Source organism: Kryptolebias marmoratus, linkage group LG15, assembly GCF_001649575.2.
Source record: "Kryptolebias marmoratus isolate JLee-2015 linkage group LG15, ASM164957v2, whole genome shotgun sequence".
NCBI lineage: Eukaryota > Metazoa > Chordata > Actinopteri > Cyprinodontiformes > Rivulidae > Kryptolebias > Kryptolebias marmoratus.
In genome coordinates, this window is record NC_051444.1 from 32091382 (window position 1) to 32113990 (window position 22609).

Genomic DNA, 22609 nt, shown 5'->3' on the forward strand with positions numbered 1-22609 from the left:
CCTTGTTTGTCTGACTCACTGATGGGCCACTCTTGTCACATGAGTGCAGGTGTTGATTGGAGTGAAACTGACTGGGGATCAGGCCGAAAGCTCCATTATATGTTTTTGAAAGCTGGAATCTGAGACCTCTTCCTCTGTTTAATGTTGGTTTCTCCCTTTTGACATAGTTGGCTTCCTTTACCCAAATCTAGAATTTAAAGCTCCTCTGATGAGAAGCGAAACGTCTTCAACTACAGAATAGAAGTCCAGTTGTTTTTGTTTTTTAACCTATTTTGAATTTACCATGGCCTGGATGACTGAGAATCTACACCAGCATAAAATAGACAGACAATCAGCCTAATGCTTATAAGTTTGGTTTGTTACCACTCTGTTTTTTTTATTGGTAAACCACTAGTGGCCAGTAGGTCATGCTGAAGAGAGAAAAATCTCTGCAACTTCTGTCTTTAACCTTCATCACAGTCTTAAAAGATCTTTGCAGTGAATCAAGAAGTCAGAGGTATCATCAGCCTTTAAATAAAAAGGAAGGTTTCTTTGCATTTCTTTTCTGTACAGTCATGGGGAAAAGTGTCCACACATAAAACCCTAGAAGTCCACTATTGCACTTCTAGGGTTTTATGTATCAGGATAAAAATTAAATTTCTTACCAATCTTTGTCAGTTTCTTAAAATTATTAAAATCAAACCTCAAGAGAACAAAAAGATAAAACAGATTACACTGTTTTAGAGAGAAGTAGCTTTCTCTTCAACCCCTCTAAACAAGCCATATTTGTCTTTTTCTTATTGCCCTGCCATGACCTTTAACCTTTAACCTTCTGAGGCTTTTATAGTCTGAGATGTAGCTCATTTCTCTGAGCATTGTACCGTCTGACCTCAGGGAGAATTTGCTGGGACATCCACTCCTGGTAAGATTGACAGCTGTCTTAAATGTTTTTCACTTGTAAATAATCCTTTTCTCTGTAGAATAATGGACTTCAGATAGATTAGACATTACCTTTGACCTTTTCAGATTGCTAGGCACCAACAGTTGCTTTTCTAAGGTCATTGCTTGATGTATTTCCTTTTTGGCGTTGTGTTAACACACACCTGTAGGCTCCAGAGCAGCAAACAGACAAAACTCTTGTATTTGTCGAGGTGGTCCCACTGGTGATGATCAGGTAATCAATACATCTGATCAGCAGCTCGTGGCTGATCCTGAACCTCTGAAATCCTGTGGAAGCAGCAAGGCCGGATGCATTTTTTTCCACACAGATTTCCATTTTGGCTTTGTTTATGGAATCTATTAAAGTAGAATCTGAGTGTTTTTGTAGACTTGAGGTTAGATTTGAATAATTTTAGACAATTTAAATAATTTTAACTTTTACGTTTGAAATACAAAACCCTGGAATTGAAAGAGGCCGGACTTTCTTTTTCTCATGACTATCTGTGTGGCTTGTGGGAACTCTGTTGTGTCTCTCTTTATGTAAACTGTTTGTTTTGTCAAATGTGTGTTTTGTCGGTCCATACATATATATGTGTGTGTGTGTGTGTTGTGTTGCAGACTATAAGCGTGGGTTTGGAGGGCAGTATGGGGTACAGGTGGAGAGGCAGGACCAGTGTGCTCTGGGTTACGAGCACAAGGAGAGCCTGGCAAAGCACGAGTCCCAGAAAGGCACAGATACTCCTGATCCTGAACTTCCTGTTCCTAGAAACCTTTCCCTCTTAGCTTCTTTGGCACCTTCCTCTTAGTACCAGCTGTTTTTCTTTTTAGTGACAGACTCCAGGTCTGTCGTGTTCTAGCTCAACCTTTTCATTTCAAACCTCCACCTCAGCAGCACTAACAGATGTAGCATTGAGATATTTGAAATGATACAGAAGGTGTTTCTTCCATGTTGACAAATCTCAAAAAACTAGGGTTGGGCATTGTTTGAATTTGAATGATTCTAAATCCTTAGTGCGGTGCCAGGCTCTGGGTCCTCCACCTCAAACAGAAGCTGGAGCTCTACGTGTAAAAATGGTTTGACTCAAACACACTAAAAACTGACTAAACACACCACACTACGCCCTAGCTAATCCAAACACGCTAAATATTACAAACCTCATTACTCACTCCTGCGCTCACTGTTTTTTATTTTATTTATTTATTTATTTGTCGCCGCCGAACTTCCTTCAACTTTTGCGCCTCTTTTTTCTTTCTGTAGATTTTCTTGGTGCTTGACAAGTAACTTCCTTCGGCAGGGTTGGGGGTGAGATCGGATGGAGGATGGGGTGTTTTCTCCCCGAGACTCTGTCATATTTGAAGCGCGTTAGAGCAAGACGCAGTAGCAAAGGCAACGATTTTCAGATAAAGATGTAGTGTGAATTATTTATAATAACTCTGGTTTTACTGGCCTATCGACACAATTTAAAAACTGGTGTATAGTTCAAAGTCTGTACTTTTGACACAAACTGAAACGGTCTCAGAGAGGGTGCATCTTTCCAGAACGATTTGCACTTTTCCATGGTTGCGTGCACACTTCGTGTATCTTCTTCGTTAGGGAATCGAAATTTTAGAATGTAAATGATTCTGGGAGAATCAGAACGTTAGTCCCGGTTCCAATTGATTCTTGAGACTCAACGCCCAACCCTATGAAAGACCATATTTAAAATTTAAATGAAAATGTTCTACAGGACACTTTAAACTCAAAGGTGCTACTTTTGTCATTGTTCCAACTTTCATCCTTAGGATCAACAAAAGTGACCCAAAGAGAAACTCAAAGTTATTGTAGTGCAGTGATTTATTTTAGACAGAAAGTTTTACATTTCCATCCTACCATCGATCAATCAGTATTATCTGGATGCGGTGGGGGGAATCTCTCCTGTTCTCCTGCAGCTGGAGGGATGCTGCAGGACTGAGCTGCCTGTGATGCTGTGGGACGGAGAAAGGCTCCACTGCAGCACCTGCTGCTCATTGGCAAGAACCATACTTGCTTTCACATCAGTCTTCAAAAGTCTCCAGCTAGTTTTTTTTTTTTTTTTTTTAAATAGCCCCTACAGGGGTCTTGAAACTCACTAAACACAGCGACAAAGACTAAGTTGACAACATTACTTGCACCTGGGTCCGCCCTGCTCTGATTGGCTAAAACTTTGGCTCTGTTTTGCTTTATTTATTGAAAGCAACTTCAGTTTAATCCCTGTATCATAATTAGATTGGGTGGATTTAATGGGACATAAAAAAGCAACCCTCCCCCATATTTTTACAGATGACGGAAATCTGTCATGGCGACGAAGAACTTTAATCCCACAGCTGTAAGCTTGTGACTGATTCATGTTAATGCCAAGCCTAAACAGCGACAAAATTAAAAAGCAGTTGGAGAGCTATTGATGAGATTCCAGCAAACTCTTTCTGCCTGGAAGAAAAGTCTAAAGAGATGAGGATGGATCAGGAGTTTTTAGTTCCTGGATTGTCTCATCAGTGCTGCTCAGATGTAGCAGGTTTATTCTACACTGTTTAATCTATATATTTTTCTTTTTTTTCCTCACCACATGAATGAATCTGTGCTTATCAACATTTGTGCTTCAAACAGCCCTTATTTTAGGCCACAACACATTCATTTATTCAGTTTTCTTTCCACCTGTGCAGCAGGTAACATGGTAGAATCATAACGATTGTGAAGATCTTTTTGCTGCATGACCCGTTATTTTAGCATGTTAAACAATACAAAGATCTTTGACTCAGGAAATGTTTAAATCTTCATGTTTAGCTTCCCCTCAATTTGTTCCTGACTGTTTGCTGTGCTGCCATGATGCTGTATGTTGGTGCATGATGTTCTCACAAAGCCTTCCTGTAGTGACCAGAAACACACAGCTGCTGTTTATTGCAGACATGATACTTCTCAGTCTTCCTGTCACTGTCACCATTTGGTGTCTTTTTTTCTTTCTTTTTTTGTGTTCCTCCTGTGTTAAGGTTTGCATGTCCAGTTTCTGCAAACACATCCTCCCACTCTTCTTCATCAGATTCCCTAAACCTTGTCAGAGGTAGAGAACCGGCTCTGATGATGCTCAAACAGAAAGTGATTCTTTGTCTCTTCTTTGTTACCAGATTATTCTAAAGGTTTTGGAGGGAAGTTTGGTGTCCAGAGCGACCGAATGGACAAGGTAAGGTGTCGTTTGTACTTTTTGTCGTGTGGATATCAGTGTCTTGTTTCTTGATGCGTTTGCGTGTTGGACAGAGTGCTGGAACGTTCGAGGATGTGGAGAAACCGGCTCCATCTTACCAGAAAACCAAACCTGTGGAGGCTGGTGAGCAGGCTTCCACCTCCTCTTCATCACCAGATCTTTGGTTGACATTTGAACTCTGCATCGTTTAATTTCCTCTCGTTGTTTTCTGTTCAGCTGGCAGCAGCACAGGAAACATCAAGGCTCGCTTTGAGAACATCGCCAAGCAGAAGGAGGAGGAGGACAGGAAGCGGACCGAGGAGGAGCGAGCTCGTCGACAGGCCAAGGAGAGGCAGGAACAAGAGGAGGCTGCACGCAGCAAAATGGAGGCTGCAAGAGCGTTCTCACCAGTCCCAGCTGCGAGCCCCAGTCCTACTCAGAGCCCAACTCCTCTAGTTCAGCCGGCCGAAGTGTACCAGGTTGGTTCTGTTGATTCTGTGTTCCAACCAACTTTAAAAGGTTCTGATATTTGAACAGTTTTAAATCACTCTGTCAGTTTGAAGCTCCTCGGCCTGTGTGAACGCTGCAGTTTAACCAGGTTCTGTCTCCAGTATCAGAACACAGACGAAGTTTCAGCTGCAGAGAGGGAAGAGCAGCTGTACGAGGCTGACAGGCAGAACGAGTACGAGCAGACAGATCTCTACCAAAACGCAGATGAGCCCGCTGCAGCAGGTAGGTTTTTTACCTTCTCAGGTTTAGTTTTTAATTCAGAAACAAGCAGGTGTTTGACAAAGTTCTGCAAAGGCAACAGTGTGAAAGGAACCTTGTTATGATACATCAGTTGGTGTTTTAGTATCCTTGCTTGTATCACTAACCCTCTCAGAGGCAGAAAAGCACAAGGACATGTCAAAGTGTACAAATTTCCACTGGCAGGGTGATCACTCTGCAGCCTTCATTTATTTTTCATTTTTCTGATTTGTGGTGTGTCTCCTCAGATTTAAGTTGCAGCTGGAAAACGGCTGCTTCCATGTTATCCACCTTTCAGCAAGCAGCTGGAAGAGGATTCTCACAAATTTGTAAAACAGCTTAATTAAAAATGTCATATTGACAGTGTTGGGCTTATGTCATTCATGAGTAACATGGAACAAGTTGCAAAATAATGTAATTACGGGACTAAGTCTTTGTATTGTCTGATCCTTTTTTTAAATTACTCTGATTGGTATGAAAAAAACTTCTTGATCTGGATTTCTCTTAATTAAGAGCAACTTCATCAGACAAACATTTGCCTGTTTTTTAAAACACCTCTGGCTGTGAGAGAGTTTATAAAGTACTGCCAGTATTTCTTTGAGAATAAAGAAATTGCTTTCAGAATTGAATATTTCTAGTTGGTGTTTGGCGTCATGGTAAGGAATTTTTCTGATCAGATTAGACAGTTTTATCAGTGATCAGTTTCTGATAGGTGATATTAATACTCTGCAGAGATATGTGACACTGTCAGATCTTTGAAAGGGTCGCTTGTCCTCTAACCCGTTTCTTACAGACGAGCAGCAGTACGTGTACAGCGAGGACCTTGGGGTGACGGCTGTGGCTCTGTATGATTACCAAGCAGGTAAGACTATCTGATGCTTTAGTTGCAACACTAAATATTAAGACTCAGGTTCTGCCCAGACTACTCTTGATATTTCCTAAACTGCTCTTTTTTGTTCTGGACTCCTCTGCTGTAGTTGAAGATGTTTCTTTTCATCCAGAGAGCTTTCTCAATTCAAAACTGGAGAGTTTGGAGTTCCAAGTTTTGAACTGCATGAGATGCTTTATTTATGCAGCTAAGTGTACACGCAGATTAATCTCACTCCTCTCACAGTGGAGAGTTGTTGGGGTCTCTGTTTGCCTGGCTCACAGGGATGTTTTGATCACATGCATAAAGGTGGGAATTGGAGAGAAACTGACTAGGTATCAGGCTTAACGATCCATTGTTAGCTTTAGAAAGCTGAAATCTGAGACAACCTCCTCTACTTAAATTTAGTTTCTCTCATTTGACATAGATGGTTTGAGAGGGGGGTGAAGGAAGCCATTTGATTTCTCAGCCCAAAGTATGAACATTTTGGTCCCCAAGATTGTCCCTTATCCTTGAGGTGTAGGTCAACAGCTGAGTCTTGTTCTGAAGAGCTGACTCCTGTGTTGCGCCTGAAAACCTACTGAAGAGCAGGAAAAAAATCTAAGCTTCTGTGGTGAAGCTGTTTGGTCTCTCTAATATAGAGATCTGGACATTCCTCGCTACACTGAACTGCATGAACCAACCTGCTCAGTTTATGTTTGGGAGTTTTGTCCTTCGGGTGGTCCAGCCTCTGTCTGAAAGTCCTGTTGGGTTTGAAATGTAAAGGATTGTTGTATTTGGAGAAAATCCTTCTGAGTTTCTCAGATACTCTAGCAACATAAGGGATGACAATGTTTTTGCATTTGTTTTTTTTCCTCCTTATTCACTGGTGTGTTTTGTAGATTTCCTTGATGACTTGATAAAAGTCCAGTTAGGAAACCCACGTTTTGAGCGCTTTTTTGGTGTGTTTTTGTTCCTTTTCCTTCCCTTCTGTCTTTGTGGGGACTTGTTCAGCCCGATGCTGTAGAGTTCTGATGACAAAAAGTCCAAAAAAGGCAGATTGTTGACATTGACAACAACATCAAGTTCACCAGAGAAGATGCTAGAGTTGATGCATCTGGTGAATGCTTCTGGATTTTGACCCAGGTCTAAAACCATCGAATTCTAAACTGCTTGGATCATTTTTAGCGACTGAAATGCAGATGAAGGAATTAAGCCATTACACACAGCCAGTTATATTTACCATGTTCACATCTGTAATTAGTAGTTGTCTTCTAATTGAATGAATCAATCAATCTGCTGGCTTCCTTAGATGTATACTTTTACTATTTGGCTTTTTGTAATGTATGTGAATGTTTTGGTACAGTGCCCTGAGACGACTTTTGTTGTGACTTGGTGCTTTATAAATAAACTGAATTTGAATTGACTCAATAAAATAACTTCATCTTTTCTCGATTTCTCAGCTTTTTTGTCAACACTCTTCTGTTTTTTTTCTTTCAGCCGGCGATGATGAGATTTCCTTTGATCCCGATGACATCATCACCAACATTGAGATGATTGACGAGGGCTGGTGGCGCGGTGTGTGTAAAGGCGCCTACGGCCTTTTCCCAGCCAATTATGTGGAGGTTCGGCAATAAGGACGCTGCTCTTCAGGACGACTATTTCAAGTCTGTTTCCATCTCCTGGTTTCATGTTCGAGCTTCAACACTGTGAGACATCTCCAGTCTCATAACCTTTTTCTACCTGCTTCATTGTCGAATCAGTTCGTTTGCCTCCATGCAGCTGTACAGACAAGGTCCGGTTTTCTTAAAATGACTCCAGTATCATCTCCAGTTTAAAGGATCAGAACTTTTCAGGTGACAAACCTGATTGATGCAATGTCTGTCATTCTGCTGCATTTTTGTTTTATTTAGTTGCTGTATCAGATTAACCAGTCGTATTTTGTTTTTCTTCACCTGTAAGAAAAAAACCTTTTAGTCTTACAGGAAAGCAGAGCATCTCATTGGGTCATTGGACTTTTCGGTGTTGCAGCTCCATCTTTGTGTTAGCAGGGACTTTGTAAACTAAAACTTCTTTGGATCATTGAGTAGCTTGATGGACCAAAAAGCTGATTTTTCTCATCAGAAGAACAGAACCTTTTGATTTTCTTGTTGGTTCATATGAAAACCTCGATCATATCTTAATGTTGGGCTTTTTCTGTCAGTCATATGGTTAGTTAGAGATGATTGTGGGACCAACAAGCTGAATAAATCCCAAATTAAACCCAGAATTTCAACCGTCTTTATCTTTTGCCACAGCTTATTGATGCTGTACTCAGAATCACGTCCAGAAAATCATTGGAAAGCTTGTTTTTTTTTTTTTTGTTCTTGCCATTTTTGGTTTTGCTTGTGGAAAAGGTTTGCAAAAGTTTGGGTGTTTTTGTCCTAATGTTGCCAACGCCCCTCAAGTTCCAATCTTTAATAAGATGCAAAAAGATGACCTATAAAAACATTTCCTGCCAAAGGATAAATTCTTTAAACACTAAATATTTCTAACATGAGCTGAGTTGAACAACTGTATACCTTAAGCAGGTGTGTGTGTGTGTGTGTGTGATGGTGTGTTTGAGGGCTACACTTCGTCATCTTTGGGGTTTATAATAAAGTGACCTTTTTCAAATGTATGGTTTAATTTTTTATCTGTATTACTGTTTGCTTGAGTCACAACATTACCTGCTTCTTTCTTTTTTTAAGTTTCAATAAATAAAATACAACAGTGAATTTTTGTTTGTTTTGTTTTTTTAAAACAATATTATTTTGAATGTTTGACATTACTTACCTTAACAAATAATTCTCAGAGTTTCACTAAACAGAGGCTTTCTCCATCCATCCGTCCATCCATCCCCGCTTGTTTCAGATTTGGGTCATGGGGGCAGCAGCTTCAGAAAGGAAGCCCAGACATCTCTTTCCACAGCCACCTCTTCCAGCTGAGAGACATAGTCTCTCCAGCGTGTCCTGGGTCTTCCCTGGGGTCTCCTTTCAGTTGGACGTGCCTGGAACACCTCCTTAGAGAGGTGTCCAGGGGGCATCTTTACCAGATATCCAAACCACCTCAACTAGCTCCTCTCAATGTGGAGGAGCAGTGGCTCTACTCTGAGTCCCTCCCGGATAACCAAACTTCTCACCCTATCTCTAAGGGAGAGCCCAGACACCCTGCAGAGAAAACTGATTTTGACCACCTGTATCTGTTCTTTTGGTCTTTAAATCTAATTTAAAGTTACTTTTTCAACGTAACTATGCCATCACTGCTGCAACATAAGCACATCACAATGCAGTTGGTTTACAATAAATAGGTTAAGATAAAAGTCGATTGTCCTCACTTACCACAAAAGTGCTGAGAGTTGAATAATTAAATTCAGAAACAGGTTGCAATCACATAGCCCCTTTGCAGCTAGCCAGCTGCAAAGGGGCTATGTGATTGGGACATACCAGTCGTGTAAAATGTGGGAGGTGGACCACCTAACTCCTTGTAGTGACTTCTACGTGTTTTTGTGTCAACATATCACACACAAATAGTCAGTCATAACATTTACAGACAAGTAAGAAGATGTACAGAACGGAATCACAACCAAATGTTGTCAACACATAGTGCTTAAATTATAATGTGATTAACCCTCACCAAAAATAAAAGTTGTTTCACCCGGAGCCAAAGGAGATGGGGAGGAGAGTGAAAAGGGGGGAGGGGCCAGGTGAGGGGTGGGCGGTGGAGGGAATGGGGTATGTGTGTGTCTGGCGGGTGGAGGGAGAGGGGTTGGGGGTTTGAATGGGAGGTGGAGGGGTGTGAAAAACAACTGACATTGATTGAACATTTAGATTACTAATTCTTCCCCAAACCTTGTGCTCAAGGCAAACTGACCTGCGTGTTTTCAGTTCAGCAAAACCCTGTTAATCAGACGTCAATTAAAATCATGTGTGCTGAATAAGGGCAATGCCTAAGACTTGTAGGGCCTGGAGGACCAGTGCTAAAAAAACACTGGATTAGACACTGGCATTTTATTTATTAGATTTCAACCACAAAACAACATTGATTCAATGACACAGTTTCAACGGTTAGAATTGGATGGTTGTTTCATGGTTGATCCACTGTCAGTTGTCGACTTCAACCAAATATCAACCATTCTGACTATAATTCAACGTTGATTTAACATTGTGTGCTATCTGGGCAGTGACAATGGGTGGACATGGCAAAATCCAACTGTTACCCTGAAGAGGTGAGGTGAAGAGGACTTACTGCTGGTTATGCGAACCAGACTGGACAGAGGCTTTCTCCTAATCAGGTCAAAATTTACCAAATTCTGCAGGATGTACAAGTGGTAGCCATGATAGAATTATAGAATGAACTAATAGCCTAGCATTCCTTGAAGGAACACATATCACCAGATATTTTCATGGTAGTTTTAGCCTAAAATCAACTTATGTTAAAAAAAATAATAATGTAGTTGCAGCCTTTTAGTCCAGCAAATCATTAGATATTTTATTAACAAACCCATGAACATGAGCATTGTCTGCCTTTGTGTGTGTCAAAAGCTCTGTCACATTGCTGTGTTTCATTAGTTGCGTCAATTTGTTTGCGTAGCAGCTTCATCTGCCAGTTCGTGATACAAGGCCCTGGCCGAACTGTTTTTCACAGGGGTTTGCACCAATCCTTGTGTGATTGGTCAGAAGTTGGTGTGTTTATGTAGAAAAGTGAAATATCTGATACTGTTAGAAAATACAGATATCTTTTCAACTGTTCCAGCAAAACTTACAAAACTATGCACTTAAAAATACTGTATGGAGACACAGGCAGCTATTCATGGCTGTGACTGTCTCAGCCAGTTTAATAAACACATATGGGGGGGTAAGGGAAGCAAAAACCTGTAAAAGAACAGGAACGTGTTCAAAGTAATTACAATTATTAATAAGTTACATTTCAGACTTTTTTGCTCCTTACCTACTGGTTTAAACACACATAAAATTCACACAAAAAAGCGTGAGAGGGAAGCAACACTAGTGCAATATTATATTTATTTCTTACAGTGAATTTTGGTTGCCATACAAGAAGTAGTCTTGAGGAATTTAGGGGGGAACAAGAGGGGAAGAAGAGTGCTTTTACAGAAAAATTTATTTTTGTTTTAGTAATTAGTCGACTCTATGATGATTTATTAGCACAAAATTACAGCAACGTAGAAAACATGAACACAAGTCTTTGCACAAATTACCAAAAACATCTTAGCCTCTATGAAGACTTAAAGAATAAAATCTAATAATGAAAAAAAAATAAAAAAACTAAAGGAAAAGAGTTAGCCAAATGTTGGACGATGATAAAGTGTTTTGAAGGAGAGTGAAAGTGGGTTAGTGGGCCATTTGGAACAACACAGCCCGGTGAAAAAGATTCCTACTACATCTACTCAGCTCTACATTTCCACAGAGAAAACTGCTCGGAGGTCTGCCGGTCTGCGCCGCAGCTACCGCTAATCTTTTTGGTTCATTTACACACATACTGTAAATATAAAGGTTTCCTATAGCTTGGCCTGCAGATTTAAAAATGTACACATTTTGCTCAGTTTATACACGAACTATTTCGAGGGATTTGACATTAGAGAGGTCTAATCAGGCAGGTGATGTTTGTGTACTCACTTGATTGGCCTTAAAGGGATAGTCTGGTTATTTTTGAAGTGATGTGCTGTCTAATACATATCAATAGTTAGCAGCCGTGATATGGGTCAAAAAGCACAGAGTGAGAAGTAAAGGGCAAAGGTCCATGCTAGGCTAACACTTTCTCAAAATCAACATATTGGTGTGAAATAATGCTAAATTAGGTCATATGAAACCTCTGCACTTTTGCATGACACTGTTTGTTTAGTTTGTCATTGTTTTCTAATCTGAACAATGTCAGTGTTATTACATGAACATATATGTGTGCTAAGACTGTTATGTGCTGATGGTTCTAGGAGCCTTGTCCAACCAGGAACATTTTTTTTTCCAAAACATTTTTTTTCATTTGTCAGTTCTATAAATATTCTTGTAAACATTATATGTTTTTTTTTATAAATGTCTTCATCCACATTTAAACACAGAAAATGACCCAAAACACTATAGTGACTATGCCAGTGCTGTATGTGCTGTAACACTGACAAGAAAACACACCAGAAACAGCAAACCAGATGTGGAGCGTGCTCATAAAGCAAACTGTATGTACAACAAGGAAAAAGACAAGGTTAGCAAAATCAAGAGCAAGAACGACAAAGTGGAACTTCTGCTTTGTGTCACATTAAACTACAAGGCCACAAAGTGCAGGACAGTGAGTGTTGACTGGCAGTCGTGTCAGTCCAAATGGACATAATGGACACTTTTCAGGCGTCCAGTAAGGAAGGCTGGATTTTGGAATGTATACTTTAGATATATTGTAGTTTTTTCTGCAACATTTCAAGATTCTTTTCTCTTCCCCTTTTTTGTTTATAAGGGATCCTAAAGCACTGTTTCCAGGGGGGACACAAGACTGAAACAGTAATTGCTCTGTAACCACTGCCATCAGTATGTTTTACAACAACAAGGCTGGAAGTCTTGAGAGAGCTCTTTGCTTTTACCCATCATGAAATAATTCTTGTGCAATATCTTAGTAATGAGAAACCTTATTATAGAGCCTCACTTAGGGCTGAAAGCAGATGGATATTAATTTGCACTGATAAAGGCTAAGATTGCTTTCTAAATACTTACATATTTCAGCATTTTTTTTTCTATGCCTCTTTTCCCCTTATCTTCACATGCTATTCCCTGTGTCATTCTACTGTTTTACACATAATTAATTTATTTTGATTTCTTTGTTTCTTTGTGTGAATAACTTGGGTTGTTAGCAACATCTGGTGTAAATTACATGTCACTAGCCCAGTTAAAAAAAAAAAAAAAAAATTTAGAAAATGTTGATATGTTGAATACTTATTTTCGCTGCTGTACATTCACAGTAACACAATGTTGTGCAGTTAACAAATAATGTCATGCAAAAGTGCAAAAGGTTTATGATTAGTTACTGTAGAGTTCTTTTACACCGGTATGTTGTTTTTGAGAAAGAGTTGTGTTATAAACCTGAAGAAATGATAAAGTGGGCCCTAGTCATTAACCCAGCCTCCTTTTCTTCACACTCTGTGCTCTGTGACTGTGGTCACAGCTGATAAGGTACTAACTACTGATAAGTAATTGACAGAACAACACTTCAAAAATGACCAGACTATCCCTTTAAATCTATGGTGGTAGAGTGTGGATCTACTTTAGGCAACACTTCATTAAAACACTGATGATATGTAACTGCAACATGAAAAAATAAAACAACCAAAAAACTTCATTCAGAATAAATATTGCTTCTTACATAAACCATAAATCTAATAATAATAATAATAATAATAATATTCCACGTTTGTATCTATGTATATATTCTATTTTTGGCAATCCAAGTATCAGTGCTGAACTGTTTTTATTCTGATAACCTCTATAAAATTTCATAGAACTCTATACAAATCTTTAAAAATACTGTGCTTTTCAACCCCTTGGATGCGCCACTGTGAGTTTGAAAACTGGATTTTTAGCAGCATTGTCCCATGCAAGCCACCATACGGCTAATGTTCACAGAACACAGAGGTTGTGTACATTTTGTTTGTCTCCTCAAAAGCTGCAATGAAGTGGGATGTGTACTGAAGTGGGGTAGACTTCTGAAACAATGTTGTGTTGGGGACGAGCACAAATCAAACTGCAGGAGAAACATGTTGGAAAAACCTCCTCTATGAGGGAGGTTCTGGGTAGAGGAAGAGACACCAACACTTTGGTCATCAGGTCAGCGCCGAACTAAAAATTTATCCTCAGAAGCTCTTTTTAACCCTCGAAAGACTTTCATAGAGCTATACAAAGACTCAAATAGACAGTTTTATCCTGTTAAACACTCTTATATACACATTTTAGCAAATGTTGTGCCTGCAAACAGAAACTTCCAGCTTTAAAAATGCTGATTTAAGTTGAACCCATCTGGAGTCCAGTGGAGTTGTCTGTAGCAGATCAGAACCTCCTTCCTCTCCTCTCTAATCTCATATCTGCTTCCTTCGTCAAATCCTTTTCTTGTTGATTCTCACACAAAATGTGGTGTGAATGAACACTACTCCGGATATTTTTTTTTTCCTTTTTATAAAAACATTTGTCAGTTTTAACAAAAATGCTAAATTACTCCTGCCATGCCACTATGTGGCAAGAATGCAATAAAAAAAAAAAACAGTCTTCGCTTGACTAACCATTCTAACAAATCAATTGTCTCCCTATGAGACAGTTGAATTTTTTTGTTATTAAACATTTCATCACAAAATCAACATTTACCTGTAACAGGATCAGGATAAACAGACAGACAAACAGAAACTGTAAATCCACTTCCATTGTTGTAGTCTTTAGGGCACAAAGTGATAGTGGGCATGTGTTTCAAGTCTTCATTGATACACCTAACTCTCCATGTTCATGTGTACATGCCAACTCAGCAGAAAACCTCAGCTTTTAAAAATATCCGGAGTAGTGTGGATGGGTTCTTAGACTGTGAAGCTCTAAAAAGTAAACAGCTCAGCTGGATTTCACGTCATCTGGGTGAAGTTGCTGAGCTAAAAATCAACATCTTGATGACTACTTTTGAAAATCTAACTGGGCTGTGACTACTGGCAACCAGTTGGTGAACGATGTTCAGGAGGGAGTCTCAAGAACCTTTGCAGGGGTTCTCAGTTTCCTTGGTGAGTTTTCAAGGCTTGCAATTTTGTCGCTGGAATTTTGAATGTGCTCAAAAATCTTGTGTGACAATTTTTCCCATAATAGTTGCAGAGTTGTGTCATCTCAATTTTGTCACAGGCATTTCCAACCTATCTCACAATTTTGAGTCACCAACTAGTTTCCAACGGTTGCAGCCAGGGACATAGCACCACCTTAAACAACACCTCAGTGTTTACAGGCTGAGGCTCTCTTTTTGTTCCACCCCAGCTGTTCTTACAAAACAAATAAAATATTCAAACCCAGACTCTGAAACAGGACTTTTGTTTTGATAAATTTTCTGGGTACATGTAAGTAAAAGTAAAATTCAATGCAAGTGTTCAGATAGGCTTTATGCTAATTAAATGATGATAAAATGTCACTTTAAGTCCTTTTGAAATTGACTTTTAAGTTTAAATTCTGTAACAAAAAATTCAACTATTCTAAATAGCTGAGATCTTAAAATGTCCTACTGACCTCACCTCTTTATTTAAATGGAACTAAGTGCAGCTGGAACCATGAATAAATCAACATTTTGGGAAATACAGACAATGTTTTCTTACAACTTCTGATCAATAAACTTATTTGCTGTTTTACATTATGGGATGGTGTTTTCCAGTCTAATATTTCTATGCTGCAGCAGTGGAAGCAGAACTCTGGCTGACCTCATAAAAACCCCACTTTCCTGTCTTTAGTTTGAGCTCTTTTACTGGCTCATTTTGCTTCCTTTCTGATCCTAACATCACATGCATCAGGACATTATTCACGCATACAAGATAACCTTCTATACTGATTTTACCCACTAACATACCTCATGGTTTTTCTTTGTTCCGCATCTTTTTTTGTTTGATAAAACACATCATATTGCCTTCAAACTGAATCTACTTTAGTGTTTTACCTTACTTGATTTTCATAATTTTCACTAAATCTAAGGACCATTAAAGCAGAATTGACCATGTTGGAATTTAGTCACTTGATGTCATTTATAAAGCCATTTTTGTGTTGCATCTTTTAGGGCTGTACATCATATTGTCATTGCAATAAATACAAACTGCATGCAGTTATTTGGTAATCAAATGGAGTCAGCATTGTGATGACTTAAGAAAAAAAAACGGACTGAGAAAAATATGCAATATTCATCAATAATATGACAATTTTATGTTTTCTTAATATTGCAAAAGGCCTGGTAGCTACTGTCCACTAAAATCATTACATGTAAAACTCATTAAAAATTCATTTATTTACACATTTGTTTTTAATTTAAAGATAGTGAATGCAATAAGATAAACTTTTTGCATGACAGATTTGTGACAGATGAGGTGTTTTTACTGCTGGAAAACTTTTAAACAAAAGTCAACAACTGTCAATTATTAAACAAACAAATATGCTGCAGGATAATTAGTCTGCAGGACAAATTTGATGCAACTTACATGCTGATCCACTTTTACACATCATTGAATCAGTCCTGTGCTCCTCCATCACAATGTGGTTTGAAGCAGAGAGCAAACACAACAGAAACAGACTGCAACTAACTGTGAGGATAGCAGAAACATCATTATTGGAGCTCTCCTGCCCTTCATCCAGGACTTGTACACCTCAAAAACCAGGAAACAAACAGGAAAAACTAATTCTGATCCCTCACACCCTGGATAATGACTTTTTAATCTTCTCTCACCCTGCAGGAGATCCAGAAGTCTGCAGACCAGAACTAGATGCCATAAGAAGTTTTTTTTTTCCCATAAGCCATCACCCTTTTAAACAACAAACTAGTCTCTGTTTTACCTTTTACATTTTTATCTTACTTCATGTAACATCAAGCAATCTAAATGATTCATATTGCACGCTGTACTTTTTACTCATTCTAAGCACACTGCTTGCATACTATGCAATATCTGTAAATATGACTTATTGTATAGGATTGTACTTAAAGGTATTGTGTTGTATTGATCTATACTACCTGAGATACGCTGTCAGCCCCAAACAAATGTTGTGTGTTCTTTACACACTTGGCCAATAAATATAATTCTAATTCTGAAAGACAAGGGCAAAACATCTGGTTACTTAACCTCTGTGCAAAGCTCCTCCTCTTTCTGAGAGAAAACATCCCCTCCATTTTGACAGGTAGTAAATGCAACCCCTGATGTGTTTGCTAAAAAAAACAGGTTTTAAAAGAGACTACAGCAGTGCTTGGAAGCTTGTAGATGCTCAAATATTGTGGCCTGTCAGACAAGCAAAGTTCAAAGCTCAGTGTTATACAGAAAAACTAAAGGAACTAAACTTCATTAGACTGGACAAACATGGCCAAACACTGGTCTGGTGCCTTTTTCATGGGCTTTCCTCATCCCTACTCAGGTCAACCTGTGCCAGGTTGACCTGAGTCTTTCCATTGGGTGGTCCCATCCACTTTCAGCTCATTTCTAGAACCTACTCAAGGGTTCTAAGGTCAGGCCACTGATTGGCCATAGAGCAACATCAATCATGAGAGCATCTCCTTCAGAAGACACCCACCATTTTTAAAACCTCCCAACAATAACATTTGATTTTGTTATTTACTTTTTAAAAATATATATAATATAATCCATTTTAATGGCAACATGTAAACCAACACTGTGGTTCTATGAAGAGGTGCAGTCGTTTCCGTCTTTTTTGGCTGTTGACAGAATTCAGATGGAGCTAGATCAAATGGAAGGAAGTGACTTACTCCACTTTTAACAGGACTGTTGTTTTTACGAACAGCAACAACATCTTTGTTAGCCACTGTAACTAGGGATGTCCTGATCGGGCACTCAGTATCGGTTGCCGATATGGCCATTGTTTAAGAATCTGGTAGAATCAGATTTAGTCACGTGATTGAGCCAATCCAGTTTTTACGTCAGTTTTCAGGGTCATCACACTTTACGACTGCCATTATCCAAGATGCAACACTATGCAACCATGTCCACAGGGTGAGAACACTTTTCACTTTGTTTTTTGTTGTGGAAGGTTCAGTACCAGCGCTTTAGTTTGACAAAGAGCAACTTGGTTATTTATTTTTAAATGATCATTTTAAGAACCAACTAAAAGTGTACAAGTTGCATATTTAAGTTCAAACAAGCTATAATAGAATGTAGGGCCTTATAGTAATGTTTTTTTTTTTGTATTCTTGCGCCAGTTTAGGTACTTTTGTTTTGTGAAGTTCACTACAAGCACTTTCAAAGAAAAACGGAAAAATATTTCAATATTATTCTATTGAATGTTGAGCTCAGATAGCTACATAGTTTTATTTCTTCTTAATCTGTAGATTATTTTAATGTCTCACACTCATAGGGTAGGTTTGTTACAAATGCCAAGCAACATTGTTGGTCATGTTATAAAGCAAAATAAAAACAGAAGTAGTACTAGTTGCATTTTTCTAATGCTTTGAAAATATAGGTATCAGATCAGTATCAGCTACACTAATCATTAAAAACATTGGATTGTATATGGAGCCAAAAAACCTGGATTGGGACATCTCTAACTAACTGGCTTTAAATGAAGTTCAGCATGCAGTATGTGTTTTAATTCTCTTACTGTGAGGAGGTTTGAAGGAAATTGTGTTTCAGTTTCTATGCTGTAAGATGCATGTAAAACCGGCTCAAGCTAAATAAATAAATAACAACATACATAAGGCTAGCAGCTGGTCGTGACAAGTGACTCATCAGATTCCTGTTTATGAACTTCCCCAAAGGTTTAATGGCATCATATTCAAATTTGATTTTAATGATAAATGAAATAATAACTTTAATATGAATTATCAGAAACTTTTAAGTGGTAACTATTGAAACAAGTTACAGTTTGATCCTAACTAATATTAGTTACAATTTAGAGGTACTGGAGGCTAACTTTGGTTTATTCCTGCCTTTCATGCTAAGCTAAACTAAGTTAGGCTAAAATAAGCGAACTGCCCACTGAATTCAGCTTCTCATAAAAAAGCTAAATAATGACTTGATGTGTCCAATGGCTTTGTAAACTATATAAATACACAACTAAACATTTCTATGATTTCTTTTAAACATAATATATAATTCCTGAGTTTTAGTTTATGTACTGTAAGACAAACTGGCATCATAAAACATCACTTTTTATAGGTACGTATGAGACATGGTTATAAGGCAGCCAACAAACAGAAACAATGAATAACAATAATATTAATAATAATAGTTATAGAGGAAATAGAGGAAATGAGTTTCCTCCGCAGGGTGTCTGGGCTCTCCCTTAGAGAAAGGGTGAGAAGCTCGGTCATCCGGGAGGGACTCAGAGTAGAGCCGCTGCTCCTCCACGTCGAGAGGAGCCAGTTGAGGTGGCTCAGGCATCTGGTTAGGATGCCTCCTGGACGCCTCCCTGGTGAGGTGTTCCGGGCACGTCCCACCGGGAGGAGGCCCAGAGGAAGACCCAGGACACGCTGGAGGGACTATGTTTCTCTGCTGGCCTGGGAACGCCTTGGGATTCCCCCGGAGGAGCTGGCCCAAGTGGCTGGGGAGAGGGAAGTCTGGGTCTCCCTGCTTAGGCTGCTACCCCCGCGACCCGACCCCGGATAAGCGGAAGAGAATGGATGGATGGATGGATTAATAATAATTTTAAAAAAACTAGTACTCATTTCCTTCTGTTAGCATTGTATAAATAAGTTTACTGTGGCTAAACGGAGTGGAGAATGAAAGAATATTACTGCTTGGTTCTTGTAAACAAAAATATATATATATATATATATATATATATATATATATATATATATATATATAAAAACTCCTACAATATGGAGGATGGGAGAGAGAAAGTACCCCGTTATTTTTGGTGGCAACTGCAATGGTTCCAGATGTAGATTTTGGTGTAATTTGTGCTATTAAAACAACAAAAGATGAGAAAGTTGGTCAGCCAAAACAGAACTGATGAAAACACAATGATGGAAATATATTTCTGTCTTCTTTTTACACTGAGGTGTAAAAGGATGGTCCCCTTATCTCCACAAAGCTTTACTATTACCATTAAAATCTGTTTCTGTTTGTACTCAGTAATGTAACAAGCACACCCACTTTCAGTCCCAAGACAAAAAATAGCTAGTTTACAACTCTCTGTTGTTGTTTTCTGTTTGACCTTATCAGTCTCTTACATTGTTGCAGAAGAATTTTGGCCCACTCTTCTTTAAGAGACCTGGGAAAATAACACTAACAATAAGAAACTGCCAATGGTACTACAAAGCTGGTTATCAACTTGGTCAATCAACCCAGGATTTCTGACTCGAGATCTGTGATTGTTCATGTAAACTTAGAGGACCAATCACAGGCAGGAAACTGAAAGACTGAAAGGAAAAACAGTAAAATAAAATAAAAAAAAGAGGTCCCCCCCCCCTCTTCCCCCCTTCCCCCCAAAAATTATGCACTGGTGACCTTTTTCATTTCTTTAAGGACATTGATTGGTTGAAAGGCAATATGTTGGTATGTGTTCACAAACTGCAGGTTTACTTGTGGTTCCTAGAGTTTCCAAAAGTAGAACAGAAGGCAGAGCTTTCAGTTATCAGGCTCCTCTCTTGTGGAACCAACTTCCTGTTTCTGTCTGTGAGGCTGACACCCTGTCTACTTTTAAGACTAGACTTAAGATTTTCTTTTTTGATCAATCCTATAGTTAGGGTTGACTTGGGTTTCCTGAGCTATCCCTTAGTTCCGTTTGCTATAGACTGCGAGAAGACAAACTGACCACATTTCCTCTCTGCTGCTGTTTTTACTTGCTCTACTCTTCATGTTAGTATTTGTAATTATTGCTATCATTAACATTTTTCGTTTTTCTTCCCATAGAAACTGGACCTGGACCACTTCCTGTTTTTATCTGTCTCTTTTCTGTCCTCTCAAACCCCAGCTGGCAGAGGCAATTAGCTGCTTATCCTGGTTCTACTAGAGATTTTTTTTTCCTGTTAAAAGGGAGTTTTTCCTTTCCACTGCTACCAATGTGCTGCTCAGGTTGGTAGATTGTGGCAAAGTGAAGATTTGAGGCAATCTGCTGACTTCTTTAGACAGATAACTGGTACTAGTTGCATTTCATAATGCACTGTATAGGAATGCATTGTATTATAATTGGAATGAATTGTAACTGGGTTTAACAGGCGTGCTTACAGGTCTCTATAAGCTTATTTTTTTTAGAATAAACATATCAAATATAGTTTAGTTGTTTTTCCTCTCTTTAACTGTATTTCCCAAAATGTTTCTTCTAAATGTGCCATGGAACATTGTGTCTAAAAAAACCTCAGTGAGTAACACTTCTACACTGGTGTTTAACACATCAGCATCACCATGGGTGGAGTCACGTTACTGACCTGGTACTAGTGAGGTGGAAGAGCTGACACGATGAAGTACAAAAGGAACTGTTCTACTTCCTCTATACTGTGGCCTATATAGTAGATCTATGGAAACAGCTAAATGGGCCGCAGTGATTCTTTTTGGGTCAAACATTAACACACATACACACACACAAAGCTGAAGGAAAAGCTAAGAGAGAACAGGAACATCCTTTTTTAAGTGCAAGCATGAGAATTTTCTCAATCCAACGTTCATCTGGTGTCCTCACCTCACTTTTCCTCATGATGTGGTACTTGCTGCAATGGAGCTCCTGAGATGATGATGATGATGATGATCATCATCATCCACACCTCCTCTCAGATGAAAGTCACAACTATAGTGTGTTTGGGTTTGTGCATGTTCAGAGTGTAAATAAAGTGTGCAATTTCTCAATAGGTTGCACTGTGTATAAACTGTGTGTATGTGTCTGTGTGTGGAGCCGAGACTCTTATTTTGACACAAACAGGTGAAAAGCAACAAAAAAAAGTGTATCTCAAATTTTTCTCTACAACCTCAGATGCAGCCAGAAATATAACTCCGTTAGGACTCTAGTGAAGAAATATTCTCTGAACAAACTCTAGCAAAGATAGAAAAGGATTGACGACCAGCTCAGCTGGTTCTTTGTGCACCCACAACAGGTGTACGGAAAAAGTCTTAAGTATTCCAAAGCAGGGAGTGAGCACGAGTCTTTGTGTGAAATAAACCTCCAGTTGAGTAAATTTGTTTTGTTATCCAGAGTCTGAAGCATTCTAGAGTTCTCTGAACAGTCCGTCAGTCAGTCCTCCTGTCATGTGACACAGCAGCTGATTCTTGCACTTCCTCAGGCCCCCATACCCTCCTTAGAGATTAGAAGGAGGAGGACAAACCAGAACACTGATGAAGGTGATGAAGGAGGATGTCAACGGCAAGAGGCAGCTTCAGCGTGGGCAAAACTTTCCTGCAACTTGAATTTGTATCTGATGAAGAGGTTGGTTAAGTGATTGGAAACACCGTCTTCCCTCCTCCTCAAGCCAGACTCTCTGCGTCACTCTCAGTCTCCACAGGGTTTATCTGTCCTGCAGGAGTTTCAGGGCCCTCTCGATGTTCATGCGGTGGCCCACTCTGGTTACGCCCAGGTCTATCAGGTCCTCTTTCTGCAGTGACGGCAGGTGGGCGCCCTCGATCTCGTTGTCCAGGAAGGCCTCCTTGTGCTCCCCCAGATTCAGGCTCTCCAGCCAGTCGGCCACGTCATGTTTGCTCCACAGTTCCATGGACTTTGAGGCAAAGGGCTTTCCCGAGGCTGCCACTGCTTGCATCAGTGTGAGTGGCGAAGGAGAGCGTGAGCTCCCGCTACCGCCACATGACGAGCTCAGGCTGTAGCCGCCACTGCTGCCCATGGGAGGGGTGGGCAGGCCAAAGACATCGGTGAGGGTTGGCGACACAGATGGGGGCAGTGAGGAGCAGGGGGTGAGGGAGGAGGCAGAGTCTGGTGGGCTGCAGGGGTGCGCTTGGGATGGGAGACTGCTGGGCGGTGTGGAGGTGAGGGTGGCAGTGTTGTTACGCATTCCTGAGTCATCTGTGGGGGGCCTGTGGGTCAGAGAGGAGAGCACAGTTTAGTTAGGATCATTGCAGCTTAACAAACAAAACCAATGGCATTTATTTTATAAGAATTTTACATTTTCTTAAAACTTCTCATTCTCAGGTTGAAGATGCATCTAAGAGAGTTTAGCACTTTTGGAAACACCGGAAGAAACACAAGAACACAAGAAAGAAACAAATCAAGTGAGTTGTTTTTTT

At 39.5% G+C, this 22609-nt stretch overlaps 2 protein-coding genes across 3 annotated transcripts in view; one reads left to right on the top strand and one right to left on the bottom strand.

Annotated features, from left to right (window-relative positions):
• LOC108243986 (src substrate cortactin) overlaps positions 1–8462 on the top strand; it is a 39214-nt gene extending 30752 nt beyond the window's left edge. For both annotated transcript variants that reach the window (XM_037979701.1, XM_017429796.3), the window contains 6 exons: positions 4057–4112; positions 4187–4256; positions 4350–4591; positions 4724–4844; positions 5653–5721; positions 7207–8462. In XM_037979701.1, the coding sequence (XP_037835629.1) occupies positions 4057–4112; positions 4187–4256; positions 4350–4591; positions 4724–4844; positions 5653–5721; positions 7207–7343 (695 nt within the window). In that variant the 3' untranslated portion in view covers positions 7344–8462. The remainder of the gene's footprint in view (positions 1–4056; positions 4113–4186; positions 4257–4349; positions 4592–4723; positions 4845–5652; positions 5722–7206) is intronic.
• A 10768-nt stretch (positions 8463–19230) lies between these two features.
• shank2b (SH3 and multiple ankyrin repeat domains 2b) overlaps positions 19231–22609 on the bottom strand; it is a 370640-nt gene continuing 367261 nt past the window's right edge. Inside the window, exon 23 of the mRNA XM_025008967.2 lies at positions 19231–22399. Coding sequence (XP_024864735.1) covers positions 21880–22399 — 520 coding nt within the window. The 3' untranslated portion in view covers positions 19231–21879. The remainder of the gene's footprint in view (positions 22400–22609) is intronic.